This window comes from Anabas testudineus, chromosome 14, assembly GCF_900324465.2.
Source record: "Anabas testudineus chromosome 14, fAnaTes1.2, whole genome shotgun sequence".
In the NCBI taxonomy this organism is placed as follows: domain Eukaryota; kingdom Metazoa; phylum Chordata; class Actinopteri; order Anabantiformes; family Anabantidae; genus Anabas; species Anabas testudineus.
Window position 1 is genome coordinate 9,025,035 of NC_046623.1, and position 11,610 is coordinate 9,036,644.

General features: G+C 40.7%; 1 protein-coding gene across 1 annotated transcript; it reads left to right on the forward strand.

Annotated features, from left to right (window-relative positions):
- The first annotated feature begins 2,778 nt into the window (after positions 1 to 2,778).
- Positions 2,779 to 11,154, forward strand: LOC113169072 (palmitoyltransferase ZDHHC23-like). Its single transcript, XM_026370210.1, has 9 exons — positions 2,779 to 2,907; positions 3,403 to 4,041; positions 4,890 to 5,057; positions 5,389 to 5,626; positions 10,027 to 10,166; positions 10,259 to 10,338; positions 10,438 to 10,551; positions 10,666 to 10,767; positions 10,893 to 11,154. The coding sequence occupies exons 1-9, from the start codon at positions 2,789 to 2,791 to the stop codon at positions 10,910 to 10,912; spliced, it is 1,620 nt and encodes a 539-aa protein (XP_026225995.1). The 5' UTR covers positions 2,779 to 2,788; the 3' UTR covers positions 10,913 to 11,154.
- Positions 11,155 to 11,610: the final 456 nt, after the last annotated feature.

Sequence of the window (11,610 nt, forward strand, 5' to 3'; positions counted from 1 at the left end):
GCAGTACATGACTTCATGAAACATAAACTGCTGAACTCAAACTTAAAATTGATTCATTATTTAACAGCAATAAAAACAGCCTTTTTCACAGACGGGTGACTAATTGTTTTTCATAGAGGTTAATGTGTCTGTTTCCTGTCTCGTCTGTAAAGAGAACACTGCTGTTCTGCAGAAACGCAGCGGTCAACTGCATTGTACAAAACGTGTGTGTTGCAGCGTGAGCGAGCCTCAGACTGCATAGTTTTCCTCTGTTTGCAATATTCACTCATTCTCAATCATGCTTTGTTCACATTGCACATACGGCGTCTTCGCAGTTTGCTGATGTGGAATCTCCTGCGCGCGCTTCTAGTGGAGTTCAGTCTGTTGTCTGTGTCTCACAGCATTAATTCCTCCAAAATAGATTAGAGCCAGTATCTCGGGTTCCGGGCTCCATCAAGACTAATGGAAGCACAACCCTCAGGAGCAAGAGCAGCATCTTTTCTCTTCATTGATTCAGTCTATCCAGACTCACAGTGGACATTAAGAGCTTTCAGTGGTCTCAGAATAAAGCAGCTTACAGCTTATGCACCTGTCTCTCTTTCTATGATTCTGCAATTTGTAATGACTGATGGGCAGTGTGTTAAAAACACATTTTAAAAAAGCTACGCTTCACATTCGTCTGCTGATAAACGTGAAAGTGGAGGAGAGCAGCACTTTCCGGCCATGTGTAACAGTTGTGTCTGCCTTCAATTGCGGAACAATGCTGCCTTTGTATCATTTGATCTTTTGTGCGCTCTTGTTGCTCAAGTTCATCTGTCATTCGTTCTCACTTACAGTCTGTGCCCAGTCTAGTATTTGACCCTGGGCACAGACCCTCTGCTGGGGGTTGAGAGAAAGGAAAACGTCAGTCAACTTGTCAGTGTTGGAACCAAATGTCCCAAATGTCATTCAAAGAGTGTAACGTATGGTCTAATTCATAGCAGTGCAGAAATGTAGTGGCTTTTCCCACTGATCACCCACACACACCCTTCCAGAGTTTTCCGAGTGTGAGCAGTAAGGTCAGGTTGCTTGTGGGAGGAAATATGATCCCGGAGGGTGGAGCTGCCCTGTGGATCATCGCTCACTCTCTCATCTATGAGTGCCTGTCATGTTTCTCATATGCACCCTCCTCCAGCTCAGCGTGGATTATCAGGGCTGCTGTGGCAGCTTTTGAACACCTCAACATAGCCCCTCAGCTGTGGGAAGAGGTATGAAAAGGCTCCTGGCTCCCTGGCATCCTCACCCAAATGAGGTAGTGCCTATATTTACCAAGCATGCCAGAATTAAAACCTAAAATGGTAGAAGTAGGTTGAGTATGCTAGAGAACAACTTGTGGACTATTTATTTATTTAAATTGACCTGACAGATGCAACATAATATCAAACCATTTGTGAGGAGGAATCCAAGTTGTCTCAGCTGGGACACTTCCACTGTGGGAATCCAGTTCATAAAAACCATCTCACTGCACTTATACAGTGTCGCCACAGCACCATCGGAGGAGAAACGTGCCAATCTCCCTTTTCAACACAAATGACTGATGAGAAACTAGGCTGCTTTTTTTGTTTTTTCTTCTTCTTCTGTAATTCACAGAAGGAACTTGGTGACAAGGAGATATCTTAGGCATTTTCTTCCTCATTTGCTGAAGAGAGCACAACTTTTACCTGGAAAGCATAAATGTGACACTTCAGCACACATGTGTTGATGCTTCTGGATTATTGCACCAGGGGACAAGAGGTAAGTTAGATAGATAGTTAGAGGTTTATCTTGGCTTTGTGATGATGGATTTTCTTTTTAACACATAAATCATTGTTAGTGAGTTATAGTGATCATTGTTTAAAAAGAAGCAGTCTGACGAAGTCGTGGAAAAATTGTCAAAATGTCAAATAGACAGAAGTTTGCCTAAAAATGATAGTGTACTGCATCTCAGTCTTGACGACTTGGGTTTACTGGCCCAGATAGTTCGTCTCTGTGGACACAGTGGCCTTGTTTCAACAAATTACTGTTGAAGCTCCTGGGGATGACACAGGACTGAGAATCTTCTGATTAAGGAAATGATTAAATTACAAACAGAAGTTACTGGTTGTTTGAGTCCAGTTTAAGTTGCTGTACTGTTACTATATACAAAACTATGCAATTGCCGTTCTGTGGTTTTATAAATCTCACATTGAGTGCATAGAATTGAGGGGAGGATTATAGCAGCAATGTATCATTATAGGCGGCTAAAGCAGTAGTAGCTGCCATCTGTTTCCATGTCTTGTTTGTTTCGGACACACCACTGTAGAGCACCGTGTCACGTAAATCTTTTTAACAACCATCATTGTTCCAACAGTGTTGTCTTTTTACAAATGTACTACTCTAATTAGATTTGAGTGTTTATATTTTTATAAATATCAACTTTGCTACTCATATACAGAGTGTGTGTGTGTGCGTGCGTGTGTGTGTGTGTGTGTGTGTGTGTGTGTGTGTGTGTGTGTGTGTGCGTGCGTGTGTGCTGCATACAGTGCGTGCATGTTTAGATATTAATTGCAGAATATTACAAAAAAACTGTCAAATCCTCTTTGTTGGGAGGATTATTATAGGTTGTGGTATTAGCCTTTAATGTTGTGCAGCTACACAGCAGTAGGTCACATGTTTTAATGTTTCTCCTACATTAATGGGTTGCAGGCTAACTGTGTAGTTCATAGTTTAAGAGAACAGCGTTCTGAAATGACGGCCCTTTTGTGTTGAAATGACAGCTTGTAAACTTCGAAGTCGTCTTTAGAAAGCCAGTATGAAATGGGAGAAGTTAAAGCCTCCAGAGCCAGATGATCCTATGTGTTGCTGTGAGTGTGATATCGACCAGTACGGATGTTGCTGTGACTGTGAAGATCTGGATGGAGCCTTTACCAGGTATGGGCGTAAAGAAAAGGGTCATTGCTCAGTATCATTAGAATATACTACTATATAGTAGTATATTGTCTGATGTTCACTCATACTTTGGTTAAAAATGACCTCTACTTTATTTTAACTGATGCTACAGTAAAACTGTCCCTGTGGTGTTTGGTTGCCATTAAAGAGCCACTGTGGTTAAGACTGGATTACATGAGAAAACTGATCCAGTTCTCATGACTGTTAGTGGAATATAAGCTACAACATACAACTTGTTTGTTTGGCTGAGAATAAAGTAGAAAACCTCCCAAGCCAAGAAAACATTCCTTGTCACTCCATTTAAGCTGCACTACAACATTTGATTCAATGAAGCAGAAATCAATATCTGATTAAAGGTATTTGTAAAAGCTGAAGCACAGATTTTAGAGTGTGTTCAAAGATGTATGTATGCAGAGACAGATGACTACACACCACGATGGATTAGTCACATTCATTAATGACTCCTGTCCTCTGTAGGTGGCTGAAAGACAAACCACCTAAAGGTGGATGTCAGTCGCCTGTTCTTGGGGCCATAATCGACAACCTGGAGATCTCCATGATTCCAGCCCTGGTGCTGCTGCCTCTCATGCTTCGGGTTGCAGCGCTGCACTACCTCCTGGGCATCATCGTCCTGACAGCTCTGCCCGGACTGGTCCTCTGGTACTACTACGCCACTCACCGAAAGAAGAGGCGCACCCTCTTCTTCCTCACTCTGGCGCTCTACTCTCTGACCTACATGTACTACCTTTTCATCACAGAGATTTTACCACGTGGAGACGTCAGCCAGCTGCAGGTAGGCACTGTGACCGCTGGGATGATTCTCACTATCGTCTGTCTTATTCACACCAAGAGAGGCCCAGGATTTGTGACCAGCTCCCTACATGAACTGCACAGCCAGAGCCAGGAGATTAAAAAGGACTCCACACCACTCATTGGACCTACACAATCAGCAGCCTCATCCACGCTGGAGACTTCAGCAGAACTCCAGACAGCCAAAGAGACTCTGACAGCAAATTGGAGCAAGTGTGCTGTGTGCAAAATAATGCGACCCCCGCGGGCAGGACACTGTCGAACCTGTGGATCATGTGTCCAGCGCTTGGACCACCACTGTATCTGGTGGGTTGGATTAACAAATATGATTACATATTTCATATTGTGTCGCTGATGAATCACCTCTAAATTATACTTCTCTGCACACATTGTGGAAATTAATTTTGAGTTATGATGAATGAATTAATGATAAACTTAGAGAGAGAGCATCCGTTTACAATTTAGCTGCTCCTGTGTAAAGATCACACACGCCAAGTCTGAACAGACTACATTTATCTTCAAATAAGCAGAAATATTTATGCTGATCAACAAGCAACAAACTTGTCTGTTAAATGGACAGGTATCAGCCATAGAAGAGTCATTTCAACACATGATAAAAAAACATATTTTCACATAGTTTCCAGAAGAAACACCTTGATTTTAAACTAGACCTGTCCATCTTAGGGCTCCAAGAGCACAAAGCTGTCACTTAACCACTTAACATGCACTTGTTAGAATGCTTATGCAGGCTGAGATGCTGAGCTCTGCTCCAGCGTTGGTTTAAACCCACCTCTGAGTCTGCATCTGTCCTGAAACCGTTCTGATTGAATCATTTTTAGCATGTACAATTGTTTCATTTTCTTTTCGTTCATGTTTTGCTGTCAATACTACAAGATTTACAACTTAAAAGCAAAAATACAATCTATATATTATTATTATTATCATGTGCAGGAGGGATTGCTCTGGTGAAATAACACGATCACACAAAGGGCATTCAAATGCAAATTCAAGAAACTACTTTGCACTCATTTTACTGTATTAGGTGTATGGCTTTATAATATCAGACAGTGCGGTGCTGTTTTAACTGTGTGATTTTGTATTTAACCAGTAAATCGTGTGTTTCTGTCGTGTGTGTGCATGTTGAGGTGTTGTAGGATAAACAGCTGTGTAGGACAGTCAAACCATCGCAGTTTCCTGCTGACCCTCTCTGTATTCGTGCTGACCTCTCTGTATGGGATCAGTTTGGTGCTTTGCAGCCTTTGTCCTCGTCAGCATCTAACGACGGCTCTCTTCTACTGCCCTGGAGTCTACAGTCAGTCGAGGTACACAACTCTCAAGCGTCTTTGGAACAGCTGCCAGAGTGTGATCTCACAAGAAAACTCAAAACACGCCTGTTTGTGTCTGCTCTAATGTAATCATATTTTATATATATTCATTCCAATGCTTTGTGTCTTTATTTGTTTTTAGGAAAACTGCAGATAAACGTGGAAAATGTGTCATAGTGTAAATAAGGATTGTTTAATACTCAATCAGTTTGAGCCATGCTCATGCAAAGTTTCATAATGCGATATTATTTCCAGTTTTCACTTAATCAGTTTCAGATATGCATTATATTAATTTTATGTTCACTCTTCGTTCTCTTTATGTTTACAGCATGGCACTTTGCTTCACCTGTGCATGGTACAGCAGCATCGTCACAGCTGGATTGTTATATCTGTTGCTGGTACAAGTTCTGAACATCAGCTTCAATGTGACGGAGCGAGAGGCTCAACTGGCTCTGAGGAACAAAACGGGCCAGAGCCGCTTGTGGGGACTTGTCATTGACACAGGAGAGTATTCCCGTGGCTTCTATCAGAACTGGGTTGAGTTTCTCACCATGACAGATGCCTCGGTTTCTCCGCGCTCCAGCCTCACTGACTTGGTCTAGTTTTCACTCGACAGACTTTGTAGTAATATCATGATGACAGACTGTTAATACACCTTCCATCTCATGCTATTCCTAGAAAATCAGCTGTTAATATAACAAATCAAATGCATTTAAATATGAAACAAGCTGCAGAGGGAATGTGTCTCACAACATAACCAATGATACATGGTTCACTGGAATTTTGCCCATTCATAACAATAAGCTCCAAGAATAAAGCTGCACTCACTGCCATGTTACTGTACTTTTTTTTTCAGTTATGCCTGCTGACTGAATTAAAAATATATTTGAATGCATGTCTGCAGCCATGCTTTAATGGCCATACCAACATAACACAAATTACACAATTTCTTTATCCTGAAGGGAAATATATATAAAATATGTCTGTGTGTATTTATTCAATATTCTGCTGATTATATCTGCTTCATTGATGCTCTTATTTGCTTTCTCGTTGTACTAATTACAGATATTATATATTTCTATTACAATGAAACATTCCATTGTCCATCATAATCTAGTCTAATTGAATCTGTATTACTATGCACTCAGTTGTACAGTACTCTCCTTTAATGTCTAGCCTTTCACTCCATACACTTCCCATTACTTCCCATTTTCAATTCTCATAATGCACATCTTGGGTGGAGTAATCAATCAAACTGTTTATAGTCATTTAAAATCACTCAACTAAAACATTTGATTGTCCACTCCTCTGCCCACTTTGGTGTTTCCTCTGTGGCTACCCTCGGGCCTGTCTGTGCATTTTTCTCCATTATGTGCTATCTAAATGTGTTCTGTTTTAAAGAGGTAATCCATTTTTTGTTCTCATGGTTTATGTATATATTTGTCAACAGGCTTCCCAGTTTTCAGTGTTGAGTGAAATAATGGATACTACATGCAAAGTCATAACTTTGATTTGAACAGGTAAGGGAGACACACATTTTATTAGCCATTTTAGCCTCATCAGCAGTTGAACTTTTTCTCTTGGCCAACACGTCTTTTGTAACAAAGTGTCTGAAAAGTTATGGACAGATTTATGTGCATTTACTGTTGATTACTGACGGCCCAGTGGGTTCAGATTCAACCCATTAAACTTAACAGACTTGGAAGAACCCATGTACTTTCCTCCAGCACCACCCTGAGGCCAAACTTTTCCTTTGCAGCTTTCCTGGTAAAGAAATACAGAAGTTAGATACAATAAAAGTTACACGCTCATATACACTACCGCTCAAAAGTTTGGGATCACTTGCAAATTTCTTTCCAAAGAAAAACATATTTTCATGCAATGCACAAACAATTTTATCCATTTTACAAACAAATAAAATTAATTAGATCATTATTATTAGCATTTATTCAGTCCTCGTATGGCTGCTAATTCAAGTTAATCATTTATAAGGCTAATTGATTATGAGAAAATCCTTTTGCAATTGTGTTGCACAGCTGAGAACCATTGTAATAATGGATCAAACAAAGAAGCATGGCATTCTTATGTTAGTTCAGTACCTGAACATCAGCAGTTGTTTATTTGTTTACAGGTTCAAAATGGCCAGAAAGAAATAATTCATTAGAGACCTGTCAAGCTATTGTTGTTCACAGAAAGGAAGAAGATATTGCGAGGAAACTAAAAATTTCTTATCATTCTGTGAACTACTCCCTTCAGAAAGCACACACGCTCTAACAAGAACAGTATAAGGAGTGGGAGGCCCTGATGCACAACTGTGCAAGAAGACAAATATCTGAGACTGTATAGTTTAAGACAAAGATGCCTCACAGGTCCTCAACTGGCAGCTGCACTAAATAGTACACGTCAAACACCAGTGTCAGCAACAGTGAAGAGGAGACTTCAGCTGGACTTCATGGTAGAGTTGCCAGGAAAAAGCTGTATATCAGACTGGTCAATAAAAACAAAAGACTGAGATGGACAAAAGAGCACAGACAGTGGACAGTGGAAGACTGGAAGAAGGTGTTTTGTCTACACATGAGTCCAAGTTTGAGGTCTTCAGATCAAACAGAAGAACAATTTAGAGTACAAATAAAAAGATGCTAGAACAGTGGTTAATACCTTTAGTCAAGCACAGTGGAGGCAGTGTGATGGTCTGGGGGTGCTTTAGAGATGGTAAAACAGGAAATTTGTACAGAGTGGAAGGGACCCTGAGGAAGGAAGGATCAAAATGGACAGCTGGAATGACTCAGGTCTGCCAGGATGCAATTGCCGAAGGCAAAGTTTGAAGAGCACAGTCATCACTTCTATCAAAATTATAATTTCTAACTCTGACTGTGTCAGCATGTCCTGTTCTTCTGCTATATTTGCTATTCAGACTGATTTCACGTGTGTTTCCTTGGAAAACAATACAGAATCTAAGCAATCCCAAACTTTTGAGCAGTAGTGTATACATCTCATATTTCTCTTTCTTATCTCTTGCACTCATTGAATGTTTAGTATATAATTATCTGTATATTATGTGTTATGTAAATGGGTGTGCGTGTTTGTGATTCCCCTGAAGAACCTTTCCACACATGAAAGTTGTCTAAGCAGAATCTTTTGGAGGAATATTCAGCTATAATATCATCTTGATAATTAATAGCAACATTATTTAGCTTATGTGAAAAGTTAGTGTGCCAGTCAAGAGATTCTGACTATAGCTACAGCTGCAGGGCTTTTTGGGGCAAAGCAGGTTGAAACTGGCAAGGTATGCAGGTATGGCATGTATCTTCCCGCATCTGTCTGCAAGGTCTGTTGCAACATCACTACACTAATTCATCTCCTCACAGACACTCCTGGAAACCTCAGGCGATTGTTTTGAAGGGATTTTAAATAATATAATTAAGTTCAGACTTCTCATCTTCACACGAAGCAGCGACGCAGTTGAGGAAGAAGTACTTTGATACTTGTAGCAGAGAGAACCAGGTAGCAGCAAAAGAACCAGAGTTAGCAGATACTTTTTAAAACTAGATATCTCCGATAAATCAAGTCAAGTAAATATTTAAAATGTACATATTCATGGTTATGCAGTGTTAAACAATGTGGATGGTGCTTTTAACCTCACTGCATGTGTTTCATCAGCAGTTGAAATTTGAAGCGATGGAGCAATCTCATCTAAAGGTCCATTTATTCGCATAGCAGGAAATCAGCAGATGAAATAAGATTAGTCTGCAAACGCTTTCCTCTCGTCCTTTGTCTTACAATTAGTAGCTGATGAATAGAATGGGTTCAACAAACAGAACAAACTCCTATTTATCCTGCACTACCATTTGTTCACAGTAAATTTCTCCAACTTTACTCCATCTGCGGAGGAAGATGAACTAGCACTTCTGTTTGTTCTCTTATTCCATGTGAGGGAGCCATAAGCTTCAAAATTTGCTCATGACAGTAATTGTAAGACAAAGGACGAGAGGAAAGCATTTGCAGACTTTAAACCCATTAGAGAGACAACAAGGTTTTGCAGCAACGCATTTCAATTCACCACATGTCAGTGCGTGATTAGGTATCTGTTAGTGTTGTCTCTGTGTGTTTTTCCTATCACAACTGCTGACCGATGAATTTGATTCTGTGCTCTCTCTCCCGCAGAAAGCACTGGAGGGCAGCCATGACTTTGTTTACCTCTATTGGTTGCGGCTCTGCTCATGCACAGGAAGTTGAATAATGAAATAGTATTATCCAACGTTTGACTGTCAAGCCTTTCCTAAGTAACATGACATAACCTCTACACATGTTCTTCAGGTTATATCATTTCTTAGAATGTCATGTGTTCACCTCTGTTGTGGTTGATCGAATTTCTGCTCTGGCAGGCCTAACAACTCCCCTCTGTATACGAGCTTGCCTGAAGCTTCACGTGTTTAAACCCATCCGAGCTCCGTGTGGGTGTGGGCACATATCAGTGTGTGTGTGTGTGTGTGTGCGTGTGTGTGCACTGGCTGGGAGGGAAAATGTAATCTCACTCTCTAGTATATAAAGGGTCGTCAGGTAGAACTTCAGCAACAGAAATCCAGGTCTTCACCCACATTCTTCTCCATCATCGTTTCGGAGACTGACTGCTCCTCAGCAGGTATGACTCTACTTCTGACAGTACTGGGAGCTGTGCTCTGCTCCTTGATGGTTTCGTCTGAAATCGTGCCACAGGCAGACTTCAATTCACAGCAGGTAAGACACACTACTGGGCAATTTTTATTTGACTATCCATTTAGGTTGGCTGTGTGCTTTTTGAGTCAGCTGCAGCTTGAGCATCTGCCAGGAGACAGGATTTTGCAGGCAGTTTTTGAATGTGTGATAGGATCGATTTGAAAGAAAAGACAAACAGATAAACTAAGTAAATTTTACTTCGAGTAACACCAAAAGGTTGTCACTTTAAAAAAGATTGCAATTGTTACAGGTGGCTGGAAAATGGTATCTGATTGGATTTGCCACTAATGCCCAGTGGTTTGTCAACCGCAAAGCCAGCATGAAGATGGGCACCACCATGGTCGCCCTAACTGCTGAAGGGGACCTGGACATTTCGTACGCCAGTCTCAAGTGAGTGTGAGAGGACGAACAGGGAGAGATGAGATTTTTTTAAAAAGTAAATAAATAGTGACACAGCAGTAATGTCAGCTGTTTCTTTGCAGCTCTGACGGTTCTTGCTGGAGAATGAACTCCCTGGCCAAGCAGACTAATGTGCCTGGAAAGTTCACATACACAAGTCAGCGTGAGTGCAGCCACACACACACACACACACACATCAGTTCTGAAAGCACAGGGGCATGTAAGCAACATGCACATGATGTCTTTCCCTCCCTTTTGTCAGGCTGGGGGAGTGAGAACGACATGCGCTGGGTTGATGTGAAGTATGACGAGTATGCCCTGACCCACACCATCAAGACCAAGGCGGGTGTTAACACCGTGGTCAACAAACTGTATGGTAAGGCCACAATGTGCCACTAAGCTACTGTCCGTGTAGTCGATTTACATTTGAGCAGCTGTTACAAACACAGTCACACACCCTGTAGAAGATTATCATTATGTTGTCTGACAGGCCGTCAAACAGACCTCAGTGCTGATATGCTGGAGAGGTTCAGGCAGTTCTCCTTGGATACTGGCATCCTGCCCGAAAACATTGCTTTCCTTCCCAAAAACGGTATGTTATCGAGGTTTTAATGAATAGACTGTTTATAAAGGCAGTTTATTGTTTTATCTTTATTAACCTGTAATAAAGAGCGATGTTAATCAATAAAACTCTTTTTTTTTCCTTCATGTCTCTAGCCGAGTGTCCAGCTGCCTAGTTTTCTGCTCCTGTCATGTTATGCCATCAATGCTGATGAATAAATACTCTACATCTATCAAGATCACTGCCATAAACTGGGACAATTCTTAACTTCTTTTTTATTTTTTCACTCCACTCTTTCAAATGTTGCATGAAAGACATCTAAATGTGACGGAAAGCCTAGTTTCAATACTCTAATACTGTAACTGAGCACCATCTGTTTTGAAATGAAAAAAAAAAAAAAAGCTCTATGAATTTTAATGCGTCTCTTGTGATTCTTATGCACTTTCACCAAAGTATTAAAAAGTACCTGATCTCACATCTACACTTCTTGTAATGAGGTCACATCTCTTTAGGCTTCTACTTCCTGCAATATTCTACATGAAAACACATGAACTGCTTTACTACACTACAGTATATACAGTTGGTGTTAAGTGGGCTGAAAATAAATTGGTTATTATTTGGATAACACTTTAACTAATTTTATAACTTCCTGCTGAGATGACTTGGTGCTTTTGACAATTAGCCGTTTAAAAAAAGACTGCACATCAATCAACTACAAAAGAATTTCTTCTACCAACACATGTACATGTGAATAGTACACACTGCTGCTGTCCCACTGATCTATAGCAGGTAGTAATGTGTCAGCAGTGGTAGTATACAAGCAGCCAGCAAACTAATACATGTGGTTAAAGTTCAAGATCAGCTTTCCAAATA